The sequence below is a fragment of the Eublepharis macularius genome, chromosome 2, assembly GCF_028583425.1.
Source record: "Eublepharis macularius isolate TG4126 chromosome 2, MPM_Emac_v1.0, whole genome shotgun sequence".
NCBI classification, from domain to species: domain Eukaryota; kingdom Metazoa; phylum Chordata; class Lepidosauria; order Squamata; family Eublepharidae; genus Eublepharis; species Eublepharis macularius.
In genome coordinates this window covers 213012092-213032161 of record NC_072791.1, presented here as the reverse complement: position 1 = coordinate 213032161, position 20070 = coordinate 213012092, and the positions used below count along the sequence as shown (strand labels likewise).

General features: G+C 46.5%; 1 protein-coding gene and 1 long non-coding RNA gene across 3 annotated transcripts in view; one reads left to right on the top strand and one right to left on the bottom strand.

Annotated features, from left to right (window-relative positions):
• LOC129323946 (uncharacterized) lies at positions 1-13320 on the bottom strand. 2 transcript variants are annotated; one of them, XR_008596501.1, is made up of 3 exons: positions 13113-13320; positions 2052-2159; positions 1-114 (listed from the first exon to the last, which is right to left on the bottom strand). It is a non-coding gene; the product is annotated as an uncharacterized LOC129323946 (long non-coding RNA). The 2 variants fall into 2 exon arrangements; XR_008596502.1 differs by having other exon boundaries at positions 2072-2159.
• The window catches only part of FAM171B (family with sequence similarity 171 member B), a 45868-nt gene continuing 35404 nt past the window's right edge, over positions 9607-20070 (top strand). Inside the window, exon 1 of the mRNA XM_054970820.1 lies at positions 9607-9780. Within this exon, the coding sequence (XP_054826795.1) occupies positions 9666-9780 (115 nt within the window). The 5' untranslated portion in view covers positions 9607-9665. The remainder of the gene's footprint in view (positions 9781-20070) is intronic.

The following is a 20070-nucleotide window of genomic DNA, read 5'->3' as shown; positions in this document are numbered from 1 at the left end:
CCAGAGTGACATATGAATCCAAAAACAAGCCCAGAAAAAGCGTGACATGTAGTACAGCCTGATGAAGTTGTCCTGAACGGAGTATGTCATATATTCTCTTCCCGAGATCTGTGCCTGTAAGAACAGACAGAAAAAATACTGAGTTGCTATGTAATTGCTGAAGAAAATGTTTTGGTTGCCCACATTGGGCAAGGCATGGTATACGTTACGAAGTTTGCGAGTAACTCTTTGATTTACGTTGCAGTCCTATCCATAGAATTGTGCTGTAAGCTGGAGACGTTTCTTACAAATGACTGTATGGTAATTGCTTTGATACTAAAATACAAATGTCCAATTTGTATTCTCCCCCATCATGTCTTTTCCTTGTAATGATTGTATTCCATATCATTTTGGTGCGAATTACAATGTAACTCATCCTTAAAAATAATAAAATTTTATTAAAGACTAGCAGCGTCCTTTTCTGATGCAGAGGGCAACAGTGCCCGGAATCCAAAGGTCCACTGAACTAAAGCTGTGTGCCCAAGCTGTCAGACTGTCGATGACAGGTTATGGCAGATAGATCCCTGGATCATTCCAGCAAGACACACGTCCTTGGCTAAATGACTTCTATTCAGGAAATCAATCTTGTTACATACACACAGGTCCATAGCAGTACATGAAGTAAAACGCAGATGAGCCTGGTAACTTCTCATTGAAAGGAATAAGGCTTAAGGGGCCATTACAAGGCAATATACTCAACCAACCCCCTCCCCCCTAAACCACAAGTACAGAGGCAGTCTGGGAAACATTTCCAGAGTTCACACACTAGACGGGCAAGATACTGAGCAATGCAACACTTCAGACACTCAAGGTCAGATTAAACAATATCAACGGAAAAGAATGTCCGCAGCTTTACCAGCTGCCGCGAGAAAACGAAAGCAGTTACTGAAAGCTAAGGAACGAACTTATCAGTTATAACATGAGATCAGTTCTAAGACTGAGGTGACTCAGGACCACAAGCTTAACACTGGCATGGATGAATGGGTACAGTCAGACATGACACAAGCGTGCTCTGAGGCTTCTGTTTTTCAAACAGGAACTTCTCATATGCTGCACGGCCAAAAAAATTGTGTAACTTCTTTGTTCTCTGTGTAATATCTAGAAAAACATAATGCATGACACAGTGTTGGCTCAGATCCACTACTTTCCTTCCACTTGCGCATCGTGTTCCACCATTGAGGACCGTTCCTCCATTGCTCAGCATGCACCTCCAGGGCTAGATGTTTTTGCTCCCGCAAGACACAGCATCTTTCATGAGCAGAAAGCACATGGTTCTGGAGGAACACGTTTGCTGAGGAGAAGGAAAGCTTACCACCTCAGTCATTCTGCTGTTTGTTGCCCTGCTCCCATGGCGGGTTATGTGAAGTGCTGAGGTGCGGTAGGTTAGGCTGAGAGTGTGCGACTAGCACAGGGTCACCCAGCAAGCTTCTGTGGCAGAGCAGGGATTCAAACCTGGGTGTCCCACATCCTCGTCTGACACTCTATTTCCTACACCACATCTGGCTAAGAGCGGAACTACAAGTGACAAAAGGCACAGGTTGGACCCTTGTCAGCTTCCCTCAAGTTATGATGGGAAATGTAGGCAGCTTGGCGGAATGTTGGACAAGTGACAGTTGAAAAGTCCATTGGACAGCAGTCGGAGAGCCAAGCTGCAAGACCAGGATGCCTACATTTCCCATCAAAACTTGAGGGAAGCTGACAAGTGTCCAACCTGTGCCTTTTGTCACTTGTAGTCTGTAAAGGAACAGCAGAACAAATTGTGGTACTTCATAAGGAATCTGCGATTCACAAATAAACATTAAAAAGTCCTACGGAGCAAAGACAAGCCTTTCAGCTACCCTCAAACAGAACTCTGGGTTCTAGGTTAAATTCGTGCTGCCGAGATGGGGAATGTTTCTTTTGTAACCTATTTTTATTTGCATTCATATGTTGTGCTTATTTGTCAAACACGTATGATACTTTCTTCACAAACAGATCATTAACAAAGTAGCCGTCATGTTTTCCAGACTGACCATTTGGATGTTTGGATTACCGTGTGTCCTGTTGTCTCCAGACTGTATAATCCTAGGCAATCTCTGCTCTGGATATATTCTTTCTGTACATCTCCCTTGATGCCATAACTTAAGAGACAGCAGATGTATTTGGTGAGAAGTTTGGATAAACACAACTTGTAAGCACTTTTGTAGCAGTTTAACTTTCATGGCTGCCTCTGAAGAATATTGAGAGTTGTAGTTTGTTGAGGGACTTCTCTAGCCCCTCCCCACCACCACGACATTCCCTGGGGGGAGGGAATAATGGTTAAACCTGCAGCGTACATTGATCCCCAAATACTTTCTACACCTTTGTTATGCCATTCATTTTAGCTTAAAATGTCAGTGCGCTTCTGTCACAGGAACGCTCTTTGAAACTGGGAATATGTCCTTAGAAAGAAATGACTCATTGAAACATTAGCTATGCCATTGGGTTTGAGGTTGCACCAACAAGAAGAGTATTTATGTAACACAATGGAATAAAAAGCCTTTTAGGGAAGACAATGATAACATAATTCAGCATTTACAATTTAAGCCTTTCTATAAAACTGTCTTTGGAGTGTTAATAGCCAATAACACAAACCTATATGGTAGCACAGAGCAAGTCAAGGTAGTATATGGGGGGGGGGAGCTTTATCCGTTGCCTCTACATTGATCATTCTTTAATCCCAGAAATATGACATTAATTTTTTTTTAAAAAAAATGATGGAAAATCAGTTTTATTTTTAAATTATTCATATAAATCAACGGAACAAGATTCTGCTGTAAATAGTAGAATACCTAATGTTTAAATGTTGGAATAAAATACCTCTCACATACCTCTTGTCTTGTTTAAATGTATTTAATTGGCAACGTTTTGAGATAAATGTGACTTCAAGCTTACAAGAGACTTCATATTTGTTCCCTGCTTAAAACTGGTGTTGGCACTGCCTATGTGAGGTGGCCTGGGACTAAATTCCTAATTAAGTAAATCATGTTTGACCTAGAGACTGTAGACTATGCAAAAAAATAACCTGTCCATGCTGGGCTATGACCGGAAGTGGGAATTGACCTGGCGGAGACACGGTTGGAAGAAAACAATGGCCAAATCCACACTACCTATTTGATTCCGCGGCTTTTTCGCAAGCAGCACGCTATTCACGCAGATACTCACACGCTTTCCCATTCCGCGTGTTCCCCACCTTCACCGCGCCACTATTGCGCTTTCCCTCCAAACCACGTGATATCCACGGAAATCCATTTTCTTCCCCTTTTTTTTAACAGTGCATAATGGTTGGTATACCGGTAAACCAACCCTAGTGACCAGCGGTTTGCGCGGGAAAAGAAACGGTCACCGGAGCATGCGCATGTTGCACGAGGACCGTTTCCCTATTGAGTTCCCCAATTTTCAAGAGTGCGAGGTGCTAAGCTGAGCAATCCTGTATTTCCAATAACGGTCGTCTCCAGTAAACGGCAGGTGCGGGAAACAAATTCAAGATATCGGTATACCGGATAATTGACCCTTTTTTTAAAAAAAGGGGGGAAGTGACGTGCGCCGTCAATTCTGACGGCAGAGGATGGAACCGCCCACGGTAACGCTGTACTCGGTGCCGTGTGGAGAACTGGTTGCGCCATGAAGACGCACCGGAAGGGTGGATGTGAGGATGCACAGCCTGGTAGTGGAACAAAGGCGATTGCCACGACAGCGCAAGATAAGCGGAAGATGAGTGAGTGTGGATTTGCCCAAAGTGATGCGTCTGGCCCAGCTAATTCTGCCTGCTTATACAGTCCTCCGCCCGGCGTGCACAGGTGGCCGGGGTGGAGGGATTGTCATTATCCTCCCTGAGCCCTTCAAGTCAGACTCTCAAGCTATAGCAGGCATTGACTGTCTGCTCCTTTTGCTGGGAATTATGGGTAAATTAGGCACTCTCCTTTAATCACCTTTTCTGAGTCGGCAGAGGTGGTGCTGGAGACCCCTAGACTGTTCTGGGGACTTCAGCATCCGTGCTGAATGCTCCTCACTAGGGCCAGCCCAGGTAGTCATGGGCCTCCCTTCAATAGTGACAGGACCAACCCATGAAAGAGGCAACACCTTAGGCTTAAATCTTTTTGCATTGGGCCTTTGAGGGGAACTCTTCTTTCGGGACTGGCGATTCAGCCTGAACCATGGTCCAGCACTTGTCTACTGAAGACAAGGGTGAATGTGGCTTCAACATCCTACAAAAAAAGGAGGCCCGTTAAAAATGGTCCCACCCTCAGAAGCTCATGAATCCTTTTGCAGATTCCAAAACACTTGGGGGGATTTTAGAATTCCAGATCCATACCCTGTTGAGACTGCAGTGGGATTCCTGGCATGTAAAGCTACTCAAAACTTGACAAGATTGCTCCTCATTGACCTCTCCGGCCTTGGGGGAGATAAGAAACCTAAAGAGGGCTTGAGGATGCCTAGATAGATGCTGGTGGAAATCTTGCACTGCATCTGGTAAAGCAGTGGTCCACCAACCTTTTTGGCACCAGGGACCGGTTTCGTGGAAGATGATTTTTCTACCGGGGGGGGGGATGGAAAGCCGCATCGCGCCTGGCCTGGCCGGCCCCGCACTTTTCATTAGAAATATCACCTCACCTGGCCGGCTGACTCCCATCATGCCTCTGGGTCTCTCCTCCCGCTCCCAGCCGGCACACGTGCAGTTACTGCCTCGTGCTGTGGTCGGTGTGGCTGTGGTTGTGATGTGGTCAGCCGGCCAGGTGAGATGATATTTCTAATGAAAAGTGCAGGGCTGGCCAGACGAGGCGCAGCCACCTCTCCCAAGACGGCAATGGCCTACCTTGCCTGCTCCCTGGAGCCGGCTCTGCACTCGCCCGCCACTCACCTCTTGTGCGGCCCAGTTGCTAACAGTCCACGGACCGGTACTGATCCACGGACTGGGTGTTGGGGACCACTGTGATAAAGCATGCTTTACAGCCTATTGGAAGACCTATGAAATGATAGTGGCAAAGAAATGTTACTTCTCTTCACCATTACTTCAGCTAGTTCATGACCATCCCCATTGTTTAAGGTATCCTGACATCTTCTGACTCCTAAATCTGAACTTTTCTAGCTCAGGAACACACAATTAGCTGTAAGGCCTTTGCAAAGTTTTTTGCTAATAGCAAGAATGTGCTCTTACTTGGATACCAGCTGTAATATAGGTGAAGAAAAAATGCTTAATACACCATATGGTTCACTTATGGACCGTTTTGTCCCCGTTACTATGGATCCAGGCATCTGTGAAGGCGTTGGATCCTTGCCCATTTTGGCTGTTCAATCATGTAAGGACAACCTAAACAAGCCCTTGATGTCTGTCATGAATCAGTCACCCAAGGCGCCTTCCCTCAGCCACTCAAACAGGTGGTCATCCACCAACGACTTAAAAAACCATCCCCAGACAAAAATGATGTCGCGAGTTATCACCCAGTCTCTTATCTGCCCTTTCCGGGCAAAGTGATTGAGCATGCAGTAGCTGACCAACTCCAGGCCTTCTTGGATAACACTTGTGCTCTGGACTGCAGCCTGTTGAGGTGCTTGGAGGCAGAAGAAGATATCAATGGATGTACTTTGGACTGGTTTAAATGATTCCTCATGGTACAGACTCAAACGTCTGCTGTTGAAGATCAGCTATCTTCTGTGTGGGAATTTTCTTGTGAGGTTCCACAGGGTGCCTCTTATCCCCATGTAAAGCATTTAAGAGAAATCATTTGTTTCTGTAGAACTGGAGATCAATATGTGGAGGACACCCAACTCTATATATTGTCTAAGGCTTTCACGGCCGGAGAGCGATGGTTGTTGTGGGTTTTCCAGGCTGTATTGCCGTGGTCTTGGCATTGTAGTTCCTGACGTTTCGCCAGCAGCTGGGACTGGCATCTTACAGGATGACTCAGCCCAACCCCACCTTCCTGAGTACATATAAATTACCTGCCAACTTCTTTTCCACACTGTGACACTGAAAGATCTCTGTCTTTTGGTGCTACACCTCTAAAGATCCCAGCCACAGCTGCTGGCGAAACGTCAGGAACTACAATGCCAAGACCACGGCAATACAGCCCGGAAAACCCACAACAACCATCACACCCAACTCTGTTATCACGCTATTCAAACCAGCTGGTGATGCTGTACAGGTATTGAGTTGAAAAGAGTCCAGTAGCACCTTTAAGACTAACCACCTTTACTGTAGCATAAGCTTTCGAGAAACACAGTTCCCTTCATCAGATGAGAACTGTGGTTCTCGAAAGCTCATGCTACAGTAAAGTTGGTTAGTCTTAAAGGTGCTACTGGACTCTCTTCGATTTTGCTACTACAAACTAACACGGCTAACTCCTCTGGAGGCATTGTTACTTGACAGCTGGGATCAAACGGCTGAAAGCGAACAACTTGAAATGGAACCCACTTTATCCACAGGCTGGTAATACCGAGATTTGACTACCGTAACGTATTCTACATAGGTTTCCCCTCAAAGTCAGCTCAGAGATTCCAATTGGTGCAGAACACCACAGCTCAGTTATTATGAGGAGCTAAACAGATCCTGCGTATTACTGTCATCCTGCAGTCACTCCATTGGCTATCAGTTACTGGCCTCAATTCAAGGAATTGGCTTCCCCATGTAAAGACTTCATGCAAGGACCTGGCCTGTCGCATCTATGGGACTGCTTCTATCCCTCTGGTCTGCCACAGCAGCTTCATTCACCATTCTGCAGTTGGGCAAAATTAACAACTGCCTGCACATGTGCTTTCTCTGTGGAGGCCCCCACCTTATGGAACGGCCTGCCTGAAGAGGTCAGCTCCCAAGCTCCTGGCTTTCTGCAAACTATGCAAAACTGAATTATTCAGGAGGGCTTTTACACTCAGAGAAGGGCTGTATTAGGAAATTGTTCATATTGGTAAAGGGCTGTATTCGTATTGGTAAAGGCTACAGTCACTGCAGCCTATACTACAGTGACTGTAGCCTATACTACTGGGTACTGCCTGTTTCTGGAAGTATGTTCCTACTGGGAAATGTCTGTCATTTAATGTCAGGCTTAATTGCTTATGTTCTGTTTCAGCATTTTTTCAGCTCTGTATCCTATTCTTGTTTTCAAATATATTTATTCATTATATAATAACATAATAACATTCGATTTATATACCGCCCTTCAGGACAACTTAATGCCCACTCAGAGCGGTTTACAAAGCATGTTATCATTATCCCCACAACAAAACACCCTGTGAGGTGGGTGGGGCTGAGAGAGATCCAGAGAGCCATGACTAGCCCAAGGTCACCCAGCTGGCTTCAAGTGGAGGAGTGGGGAATCAAACCCGGGTCTCCAGATTAGAGTCCCACGCTCTTAACCACTACACTACTTAGCCACTACAAACTGGCTCTTTCTACTCCAAACTGTCTTTCTACTCAGTGGAGACCCAAAGCAGCTTGTATCATTCTCCTCTCCTCAATTTATCTTCACCACAACCCTGTGATGTAGGTTTGAACAACTGGAGTCTTGTGACAACTTAAGGCTAACAAGATTTTATAGCGCTGTAAGCTTCCGTGGACTAGAGCACATTTTGTCAGATCGATGTAGAGGCTCCCACTAAGCACACAGATGTGAAGAAGGGTCCGAGGGCTATGAAACGCAGGAAGTATGCAGCGAGATGTAAATAATGTCAGATTCAAGTGTGTTCAAGAAAAGTAGAGGCCTTTCACAATAGCAGTAATGAGCAAACTCCCTGATTTTGCTAAGCTAGTTAACCCGTCAGTTCAGCTTTTTATTACTGTTTGAAGCTACAATGAACGCATCCATCTATTCTCCCTGCCCCATAAGGCAGATTTCTGTAGTCTAGTGCAGGGGTCCCCAACGCCCGGTCTGTGGACCGCTACCGGTCTGTGGCCTGTTAGCAACCAGGCCGCACAGGAGGTGAGTGGTGGGCAAGCATACAGCCGGCTCCAGGGAGCAGGCAAGGTAGGCGGTCGCCTATCACCCCCAGATGGGACCATCTAGTTGCAGGAAAACAAACTCAGGGCTCCCACTGATTCTGCATTGTGGTGAGTTGTATAATTATTTCATTATATATTATAATGTAATAATCGAAATAAATTGTATCATTCCAAAACCATCCCCTCACCCTCGGTCCGTGGAAAAATTGTCTTCCACACTGGTCCCAAAAAGGTTGGGGACCACTGGTCTAGTGGACTAAGAAGATAATCTTCCTGACCTACCTATAGGCACATGAGCTGTGTGGCACCTACTTTCCTATGGTGAGATTTCAAGTACTGGAAGTTTACATCGAAATAGCAAAGCCAGGTGGCCAGGACCAACTGGGCATGCAAAAAGGGAGTAACCTTAAATAGGTCTAACTGTAAGTAAGTTCCATGTTATTCAATGGAGCTTACTCCCAGGAAAGCACCCTTAGGACTGCAGCCATATCCATGAACAGCTATCCCCACTCCTTTTTTTTTTAGCTTAACATCCACATATGAGACCCAGCATTAGAGTGTCAGACTAGGATTTGGGAGATGCAAGTTCAAATCCCATTCTGTCATGGAAGCTCACTGGGTAACCGTGGGCCAGTCACACTCCCTTAGCCTAACCTACCTTGTTGGGTTGTTGTGTGGATAAAATGGAGAAGGGGGAACACTGTAAACTGCTTGGGGTCTCCATCAGGGAGAAAAGTGGGGTAGAAACGAAGGAAATCAACAACAGCATATGCACAAGCTGTCCACGTGTGTATTCTATCCATGCAGTTGGAAATACTGCTTTTCAAGGGTTCTGAATTGCAGAAAGCCAGCCAATGCACATGGAGTTAGGGACACGCACAAACACAGCCCTGCCACTGAGCTTAATGCTCCGAGGCGGTGGTGGAACCAGTTGCCCTTCTGCTCCTTGCTTGTGTGTGTTGCCTTCATATCGCTCTATCAGATGCGGTGGAGGGTATTTATTTATTATTTTATGTCATTTAAAGTTCACCTTTCTCACTGAGACTCAAGGCGGATTCCATAGTGTGAGATTAGTACAATCGGTGTCAAGGACATCCCCATAACCAATATCCTAGGATTTTACAAAGACGGAGCCTTAGGACGGTAGTGATTTGCTTCCCTGCGCGTCTCCCCCACCCCATCCCTTCCACACCGCACTGGCCCTTTCCCGGTCGCGGAAGGAACCTGGGGCCGCCACTGTTTTGCTCAGTGGCCGCGAAGTTGCTGCTTGCTGGAGGCTCTCCCGGGCATCGCAGAGCTTCGCCCCGACGGGCTCCCAGTCGCCGGCACGGAAAGGGCAACTGCTTCGTGGGCCCCCTTGCTGGGCTTCCCACGGCCGGAGAGGTCCAAGGGGGTTGCTGCGGCCTTTCGGGGTCCCCCCGCCCTTTGTGACCGGGGAGGCTGCACCGGTGGGAGAGGCTGCACCGGTGGGGCCTCCGCCTGCTCGGGGGGGGGGGGGTGGCGGCGGCGGCGGCGGGGCTCCCTCCCTCGGCCGTGACGTGGGCGCGCGGGCGGCGGGGCGGGGAGGCTGAGGCGCGGCGGCTCAGGTGCGGCTGCCGCGCTCGCTCCTTCCCTCCGGCTGGCTCTGGCTGGCCGGGCCGCAATATGCCTCCGCTGCCGCCGCCTGGCCGCCATGCCGGGGAGCCGCGGGCTGGCCGCCGCCGCCGCCCTCTGCCTGCTGCTGCTGCTGCTGCTGCCGCCCGCGCTGAAGGGCCGCCCGGGCTCCGCCGCCGCCCGCGCCGCGCCAGGTGGGTCTCTCCCTCGCACCGCCTGGCCCTCGCCGCCCCCGGGTGCTCTAGCGGGCCCGGGACCTGCCCGCCCTCGCGCTCGCCCGCCGCCGGGTCTGCCTGGAGGGAAGGCGAGCGGGCTGCGCTCTGCCCTCCGCCGCTTTTCAGGGGCCGGGGCAGGCGGGAGGGAGCCGCGCGGCCCGGGCTGTCCTCCCGCCCGGAGGGGCGCAGGAGGGCTGCCGGGGACGGAGGGGGCCGAGCCGCCGCAGCTGCCTGGAGGCCCTTGCTTGGACGCGGGGCTTGGGACGCCAGAGGGGGCTTCGGGGGCGTTTCGTTTTCGGGTTCTGATCCGAATCGCGGGGAGGCCTCGCGTCCCTCCTCCCCGCTGGGACCCCGCAGTGTTTGCTCGGGGGTGGGGGGGTGTCCCGACCCGGCTCTCAACCGCCTCTGGGGCAGCGGGAGGCTGAGCTTCGGTTCCCAGGCGAGAGTCCCCCAAAGCAGCCGCAGCAAGTCGGCGCTGCAGGAGCGTAATGCCCAGGTGAATGCAAGAGCCGAATTCGGATGCCTAGCGCCCTTCAGTGACTGCACCAAATCTGCGAGCTGCGTGGCTTTTCTCTGTACTTTGCTGAGAGAGGAAATGTGCCTCCCCCTCGACTGGCACAGAAATAAAAATTCAGCTGCAAAAAAGGCCGCCTTCCGACTCAGCCTAGCTCAGAAATTGGCCCCCTCCCTTGGCACAGCCGATCTGGCCACTTGGATCCCTGGCATGGTAGCCTTCAGGCTAGACTACGGCTGCATAGGTCTCCCCTCAATGTCAACTTTGACATTTCAGTTGGTGCACAACACAGCAGCTCAATTACTGACAGGCGTTGGATGGAGCATGCGCATCACTCTCATTGGCTGCCCATAAGTTACAGCCTTCCGTTCAAGGTTGTCATGTATGCAAGCATCCATGCCACTGTTGTGTTCTGCATCTTACGCTGCATCTTACTCATACTGATATAATGCCAAAGTTAAATACTGTATCTTATGCATTTTATATAAGTCACCTGAGGGTGTCTAGACTGCTAATTCTAATTTCCAGAGGAGCAAGTGGCCTCTTTGCTATCTCTAAAAAATATGCGCTTTCACTTCTGAGTGTCCTTGGACCGAAGCTACAGCTGTGTACTGAAATGTATCTTTTCACAGGAGAGAATGATTCCACTCTGTACTTTGTCTAGACTAAACTACTTTGTTCCCGTGTAACTTTTTGGGGTTTTGCGCCTGAATGCAAACAGGCCAGTGGGTGGGAGAACGTCCCCTATAATTAGTAGTCCTATTGTTTAAATAATCACTTCTGCCAACTTCTACCTATGTGTGCACACCTGAACTGAATAGATCTCTAAATAAAGTTTCTTCAACCAATGCACCTGCCTGCTTGCTGTAAGGAGCTTGGGGATCTAACTGCCAGGGACTGCCACCCTAGGACTGACAAAGGTTTTGGCTGTCACATACAAAGCCCTTCATGACCTTGGCTCCTCATATCTGCAGGACGGCTTCTCTCCTTATGCGCTGCCACAGCAGCTTTGCTCATCAGAACAGGGCCTCCTACAAATAAACAAATTCAAATGAGTCTCTTCTCTTTAAAAAATGTTACCTGTTCTTCATGAGCTTGGCAGTAAGTCTGTGGCTGGACACTGTTTCCACAGAGACCCTGTATATGTGAAACTAAAGCTTCCACATGGGACTGTATATGTTTACACTGTGGTCCTGGCCAGTGGCTACTCTGAGTGGCAGTTACATATAAATCCCTGATGAAACAGTACTTCTCCATGAGCCCAGACTGTTCATGTTGTTATTTATTCTCACCTTTCCGCCAAAAGATTTTCCTGATGTAGCTTACAAGAATAAAAATCCAGTGCAAATGACAATTAGAATTCAGTGTAAAATGTCTCTTGGGACGGGGATTCTTAGCTGAGCTGTATTACTGCCTGCCGTCTCCCCTCCCTCTGATGTCTTTATTGATGGCAACTGGAGGGAAGGAGATTCTTTATCAGCAGCACTAACTGAGGTGGGGAGGGGTTTGTAGAAGGCAGGGCTGCTCCTTAGACCTTCAACAGCCAATACGCCTTACAGACAGGAAGTTGTGGGAGCAAAATGTTCTTGGAATTTTAGTTAGTGGCTTTCCGGGTTCCTGCTGGGATCCTTGGGTGCACAATGGTGCAAACCTCCTGCTAATAAAGCCTCCAAACCCGCGCGCTCTTCCTCTCCCCATTGGCTTGGCTTGTGCTGGTAATCATTGGTATGGAGTACCAGCACCTTTCATGGAGTACCAGGTCCCGATTCCTGAGGGGGGAATTGGTGGGAATCGGTGCAACCTTTTTTATTTAAAAAAAAAAATCACATAAGCTTTGGAGGAAGGGGACAAATCCTGCAAGAAGGGGAGAAGAAAAGGACAAGCTTTGAGGAAGGCTCGGGACAGTTGACTGGCTAGGCAGGAAGTGTTTTTTTCTTGACCACGTCTTTTGACATTTCAAGAAATGCTTGGTGGGGAAAACTTCATATACATTTTTTTAACATTATCAATTCTAACTGGTAATTTTTATAGGAATCCTGTCATTCTTAGAGATAGCAAACAAGGAATTCAAGACCACCTAACGACAACCACTTCAATTGTAAACATTCATATAATCAATACAGTAATGACAAATTGCCAATATATGTGCAGTTCATACAATATTCAATATCCATTCATAATTCAATGTTGTATCAATACATTTATACGGTCTTCGTTACAAGACCCATAAAATACTCAGTGCTAGTAAAACAACTAGTTAATCATCCACAGCCATATAGCTTCCAATCATAAGTCCATAAGCAGGATGATTCAATCTGATACAATTCAATACATCAATATGAATGGACATTAATTCTAACTGGTAATTTTTATAGGAATCCTGTCATTCTTAGAGATAGAACAAATAACTTTAAAACTGTTCCGCAATACTTTTTTGAAAACGATAAACCATCCTGCGTTTGAAAAGGATTTTCTTGCCACTGTTTTTCTTGGACTTGAATTAAAACAATTAAATACTTTTTGTACCCTATCATCTTTATCCCTAACTAATTGTATAGGCAGTTGCTTCAAATATTAAGAAGTACACACTTTTAACTAGCAGCTAGGAAGGAAGTGAGATTCTCAGGTTAAAATCTTCATTATAGGTAATGAATGTTCAAATAAATTTACTTTCAATGTCCTTCCCAGGTTGTACTACCAAACCATGCTCATTAAATAATCTCATTCACCCAGCTACGAAATTAACTTGTACTGCACACAATTATTCTCTTTTCATTAACGTTAACAGAATACTTACATTGTTTGCGTCAGAAATGGCGAGTCATGTAAGGTAGCCAAAAGTATCTGTGCTGAAGAAACTGATACTGAAAGAGATGCGAACGTTCCTTGAACCAGTATTTCAATCTTGCCCTTTGATTCATGGTCTTTCTCTAAGGAAGTGAGAATCTTTCAGCTACTATAACTAGAATTATAGAAAAGAGTCCAGTCGCACCTTTAAGACTAACCAACTTTATTGTAGCATAAGCTTTCTAAAATCACAGTTCTCTTCGTCAGATGTATCTGACGAAGAGAACTGTGATTCTTGAAAGCTTATGCTACGGTACAGTTGGTTAGTCTTAAAGGTGCGACTGGACTTCTCTATTTTGCTACTACAGACTAACACAGCTAACTCCTCTGGATCTATAACTAGAATTGTTGATGATCATTTATTTGGTTATGTAGCTGTTGTCTTTTAAGAATTGCATCAAAAGTTGCTACAGCAACTGGGATAATTGTCATTGCTAAGATACCTAACATTTAACAAGATCTCTGCGCTCCGTGCCTTTATACATATGCATTGGTATATTTGTGTTCTTTATTGTTTGTATTGTGCCATTAGATTATATTTTACTGAATTTATAGACAAAAGATAGATGGGTATCAGAGAAAGCATTCCATTAGAGAGGCAATAAGGAGAAATGGGTAGAGACATTTTAAGGAAGCTGGAAGGTCAAAGGTCATGGCCAAGGATGTAATGGGAAACAAGGGTTGAAGGGTAAATTGGAGAAAATTTTGAATGTAAAGGCAACGAAATTTATGCTGCATGTAGTAGAGATGGATCGAAATGGGTAGCTGCATTTGTCTCTAGCAGTGGAAAAGAGCAAGAGACCAGTAGCACCAATAAGACTAACAAAATTTGTGGCAGGGTAGGAGCTTTCGTGAGCCACAGCTTCAGATGCTCTCATGGTAGAGTTGGGAAGGGAAGCCGAGTGAAGGAATATGAGTAGAGAGACATCATGGAGCATTAAATGACGGGAGAGAGAACAATTTTGGCAGTGGAGTTTGGTATAAAAGTAAGAACCCGGAGGCATGACAGGGCAGGCCGGAGAGAAGAATGTTGTGGTAATTAAGGTGGAAGATGGCCAGAGCAGGAGCCAAAGGTTTAGCCGATTGGTGGGATTTTGCAATATTTGAGAGAGAAGCAACATGAAAACAAGCTGAATATGGAGGGAAATGGTAGAGTCTGGTACAAGGTGCAAGCCTCTTTCCCCATGAAGGAGGACTTCGGGCAGTGGGAGAGTACGTTCCATCCAGTCCCTTATTTCCAAATCTAAATGCTCAGTGAGTTCAAGGGAGAGGGATGGGGCCTCTCATACACCCTGCTTGCCCCCTTTACTGTTGCTAGGAAGAGACTCCTGGTCACCAGTAGCAACCTGGCAACTGCATTTATGGAACCCTGCCGAATATGCCCTTGGGGTTTCTCTTTGTCTGTGCAGCTGCACAAAACACAGCATCAGATAATAAGCCCCAGCCCCTGGCAGTTTCATTCCACACTGTGGTTGCAATAGCAACAGTTGTGCTGTATGCAGGAAGAGTTGCTGTTGTTGTTGGTAATTTATATCCTGCCTAGTGTCCAGGTGCATGAGGTTAAGCTGTTGTGTTTTTTAACCACCTCGAGGGCAACCTTGTGGTCATGTTTCATGCTCAGGAGAGGCTGAACCCAGATCTCTCCTCTCAAATGCTATTCCTTACGCCACACTGAAGCTCGCATTTTCCAGGTACACCATACAGTGCTATGAATATTCAGCAAATGTTTCAGGTGGGTAGCCTGGTTGGTCTGTAGTAGAAGAGCAAGATCCGAGTCCAACAGCATCTGAAAGTCCAACTAATTGGCCTTTCATAGAATCCTAGAGCGGAACTACAAGTGACAAAAGGCACAGGTTGGACACTTGTCAGCTTCCCTCAAGTTTTGATGGGAAATGTAGGCATCCTGGTCTTGCAGCTTCGCTCTCCAACTGCTGTCCAATGGACTTTTCAACTGTCACTTGTCCAACATTCCGCCAAGCTGCCTACATTTCCCATCAAAACTTGAGGGAAGCTGACAAGTGTCCAATCTGTGCCTTTTGTCACTTGTAGTTCCGCTCCTAGACTCACAGGGTTGGAAGGGATCTCTAGGGTCATCTAGTCCAACCCCCTGCAAAATGCAGGAAATTCCCAAATACCTCCCCCCTTACCCCCAGTGACCCTTGCTCCATGCCCAGAAGATGGCAAAACATTGTCAGGATCCCTAGCCAAACTGGCCTGGGGAAAATTGCTACCTGACCCCAAGGTGGTGATTGGCCTTACCCTGGGCATGTAAGAAGGGGCTGCGAGAACTAAGCACTGGTGTAACCCTTCCTGCTCTCCCTTTCATGATCTGCTTTAAAACCTCTCAAGAAGGATAAGTGTTTTTGGATGGAGATCACTGCTGGCACCAGGGTTTCTGGTGCCTGAGGGGACTGCAGGATGACGTCATCACACAGTAAAGGCGGGGCCATTGGCTGGCGGGTGGCTGGGGCGGTGTGAGGAGGCTGCCCATGCTCCACACGCCGCCCTGGCCACCTGCCGTCCCTGGCCTGCGGCTGCTGCGCCCTCCCGGGGGGCGTGTGGCAACGGTGGCATCATGGGACTGACCGGCGGTGGTGGCGGCAGCACGAGGCAGGCATGCCAGCTCCATGGCGCGCACCTACGGCCCCCACGACCCCCGCCTCAATGGTGGCACCAGCCCTGACCGAGATACTGCTCTTCAGAAAATGTGGTTTCCTCACAGTTCAGGTGCTTGATAAAGGATGATGCAGGGACTTAGTGTAATAGATTAACTGCTCCTTTGCATGGGGAAAGAATCTGCAGGAAAACATTTGGTTTCATGGTTGTTTTAGCTAAACAAGTTTCTAGTAAAGGTTCTGAGAATGTTTAACCTTTCTCATCATTTAAAGCAGCTTCCACAGCAGCAAGAAATTAGAAGAAGCTTAATGTCTCTCTTTTTTCAGGAAGTCCGTTTCAAAGTTCTTTAAATAAAAAGCGAAGCCAATGAATTACTTTTTTCCCCTTTTCATTGGTCACCTGCATTTTTCTTCACTCGTTGCTATTGACTGTCATATGAAAAATTTAGTGAACAGTGTTGAAAGAAAATACTGTTTGCACAAATCAGTCTGCTTCCATGTAAATATCAACTTTGACCTCTAAATATTTCATTAGACATATATTATTTATCATAGTGGATGTAGCTTTTCAGTTTTGTGTGCAGTGCCTGAATTAATTTGACAGTGGGTATCTCATAAATAAACGTCTAAAACAGAAGAAGGGATTTCAGGGAACAGCAGACATTTTGAGATTTATGCTTGTGAACACTGCAGTGCTCTGGTCATGAAATACACTGTAGAAGGCAAAGTGTTACATGATATTGGAACTCAGTAAACATGAATTAATGTGAACTCTTCTGTATCAGGACATGAGCTATTTTCATTGCAAGAACAAGGCTGAAAAAATGTCAGGGCCCAGTTTGGGCAGCAAGATTCAGTCTGCCACAGTCTGCTCCTTCACTGAAGATAAAGTGAGGAGTAGAGATGGGCACAAACCAGGAAAAAAACGAACCTTGCGGTTCATGGTTCGTTGCGTTTCACGAACCATGAACTTTCACAAACCAGCTCCAGTTCGCAAACTTGGTTTGTTTGGTTCTTGAAAATACCACTTTTGGGTCAGCAATTAGTCACTTCCGGGTCAGCAGAAGGGCACTTCTGGTCAGCAGGAGGTCTGCAGAAATCCCATCTCCCGTTGCCTAGGAAACTGATTGATCGGCGCCAGGCTGTCTGCAGTGACGAACCAAAAAATGAACCAAACAAAGTGGCCTAAAGTTCGTGGTGGTTCGTCAGAAATGGGCTCTGATGAACTGCTGGTTCACAAACCTTGAACTGGCCCAGTTCGTGCTGAATTTCGGTTCATATTTCGGTTCGTGACCATCTCTAGTGAGGAGCAAGGGTAGTTGACACCTTATCCCATGTTTTGTCACTGATTGTCCTTGACTATTTTTTAATTGACTTTCAGAGAAAGTAATGGCTGCTTCACACAGCTCCGCATGGCCTCTCTTGCTAGTTCTTGGTAGGGTTCAGCCATATGTTGGGTTGCATATTTCTGCATGCTTCTCATATCAGTAAATGACCAGTTCTCCACTTTGGACATTTTCAAGAAGCAACTGTTTCACCGTGACATTTTAAAATCCTCAAATGAAAACTACTAATGATGGCTAGATTTCCTACATTGTGCAGGGGGTTCGACCAGATGACCCTTGAGGGTCCCTTCCAACCCTATGATTCTATTTTTCTATTAATGTTGGTTTAAGCATACTGCTATGACTGGAATGCTGGCCAGAATGCGGGAATCTAGATTTTTTTCTGCTATCTAAAAAACTGCAGTGAGCGCCCAAGAGCCTGGATGGAGACATTTCAGAGTTCAAACGAGCTTATAAATATTTGCAGCACTCTGGCCTTCAGCCTTCTGGAAGTTTTATTGACTGTCCCCCCAATCCCCCCATACACGCACACATTCATATCACAGCTTTGCTTGGAACTAATTACTATCTGTAACATATATTAAGCTATATTAGATCATATGATTGGTCTATCCAACCCAATGCTGGCTACTCTGACTGGTATATGGTTGCCAACCTCCAGGTGTGGCTTGGAGAGCTCCAGGAATTATAAATGATCTCCAGACTACAGAGATCAGTTCACCCTGACTGCTTTGGAAGGTAGATATTATACTCCTCTGAGATCCTTCCTCTCCCCAAACCCTGTCATCTTCAGGCTCCTCTGTTACCTGAATTGGTCTCCTTGCAAGTAAGAGAATTGTGGGGGGAATTAGCGGCAAGGAGGGGTAATGAGAGGGAAATCTCCACCAGTGTTACCCCTCTATATGAGAGGGGTAATGGCAGGAAATCTCCACCAGTGTTTACGGGGTCCTTTCCCCAAGATAACAGATGAGGCTGGTGCTTTAAGTTCAAAGAGCAATCTTTTATTTAAAGAGGAAGACACACAGAGAAGTAAATAATAAAATGGTCGCACACACACAGTCCTAGGACGCTAGGGAGATGGTGGAATAGAGTGAGGGAGGGAAAGTATATTTACCAGTTCTGAAGAGTGGTCCGCAGAGGAGGAGAACATCAAATGTCCAGTGTTCTCAGCCAGGAGAGAGAGAGAGGCTCAGGGAAGTATCCCCAAGGGTACAACGCTAAGATCTGGAGGTGCAGCGTGCACAGTTTGAATGGGGCAAGAGCCCTGGTTCTTATAGGGCAAAACGTGCTCTGAGGCTGTGGGAGTCCCCTAAGCCAGCAGAACAAAGACTGTAAAGTTCAGTCTCTGGGAATTACAAAGGTTTGATTACCTTGATTACTTGTTGCCGGGGTGTGTAAAGGGAAATGCAAAGTCTCTCCTGGAACTACACAGAAGGGGCAGTTTGCAAATAGGTTATACCGGAGCTGAGTTGATGAATTTAGATACGAGAAAATATAAGTTCCCAGAGATAGAAATTAACTTATGAATGCTGATTGATTGCTCCCAAGCTTGGGGTAGGAAACATCATCACGGGAAAAGGGCATTGGAATGGGCTAGTGGGGTGACACAGCACAGCCCGCTATTGTTGTGGTCTCATGGCCAGTTGCTGGGAAAATAGTAAATCAAATCGCCCTCGCCCTTTGCATTTACATGCACATTCCAGGCATACCTGAATCTCTTGGGCTGGGTCCAGTAACACTCTGCCTAGACAGCTTAGAATTTCCCCTGATGTGGACCAGGCTGCATTAATCCAGGGGCCCTGTGACTTTTTACATCACAGGCCTGTATTAAAAGTATATCAAATAAGGGGAAGGCCAGGGCAGACTGCTTACACCGCCCCCAAATCTCTAGGAATTTCCCAACCTGGAGTTGTGTGATTATCCCCACAACAAAACACCCTGTGAGGTGGGTGGGGCTGAGAAATCTCTGAGAGAGCTGTGACTGACCCAAGGTCACCCAGCTGGCTTCAAGCGGAGGAGTTTACTTTGTTGGAAATCTGTGCTTGTTTTTTAAAAAACTTGGTCTTATTAGATGCTGGTGTTTGGTGGATATACATAGTGCAGGGGTGAGCAGATGGTGATCTCATAGACCCCAGGACAGCTTGGTGGTGGATGGGATTCTTGGAAATGGATCCAGCCAGCTTTCCCACTCAATCTCACCTAATTCCTCCCCATCCCACATATTTTGTCTATGCAGATTCCATGATCCCCAGCACAGCCCTTTTGGTGGTCTAACAGGATTGGCCTCCCCTTTTTTTTTCTTCAGCAGAAAATCTGGTTGGGTCCAGACCCAGTTGTACATTCATCTCATCCAGCAAGACACATCTTATGTTGTAGACGAGAGTGCACAGTCAAGATCACTCATCACAGATTGCTCAGCTATTAAGAGATCTTGCATCTGTGCAATTGCTTTGTTACTCTAAAACATATTTCAGGGGACTCTTGATGGTTCTCCTTTTTAAAAGGCGGGCCATCTAGCCTGATATAGCCCATTTATTTATTTATTGTGCGGAGCCTGTTGCTTTTGATTTGTTAGACTTTTCTTTACTATAGTTCTGCTATAGGGTTTTTGTTCTGTGCTTGCCATAAAAGCTTGTGATATTGATGTCATAGAAAATAGAGAAACTCATCAGCTTTTTAGGCCATTAACGTGATGCTAAGAGATAAAAGCTCCTTTATGCGGCTGTGAGTATTGAATGTGTCCTGGGTATATGTAGATACGCAAGACCGTTTTTGGTTGATGATATTTTCCAGTGTAATTCTTAAGATTTGGAAGACTTCCAAACCATTTTATTCCTTTTAATAATTATTTTTGAGTACATATTATGCAAAGAAATTAGCTATTGAAAAAGATGAGATTAAAATACTTCTTAAAAGTGACTCTGGATCGCTTTAGTCCAGTCAAGGC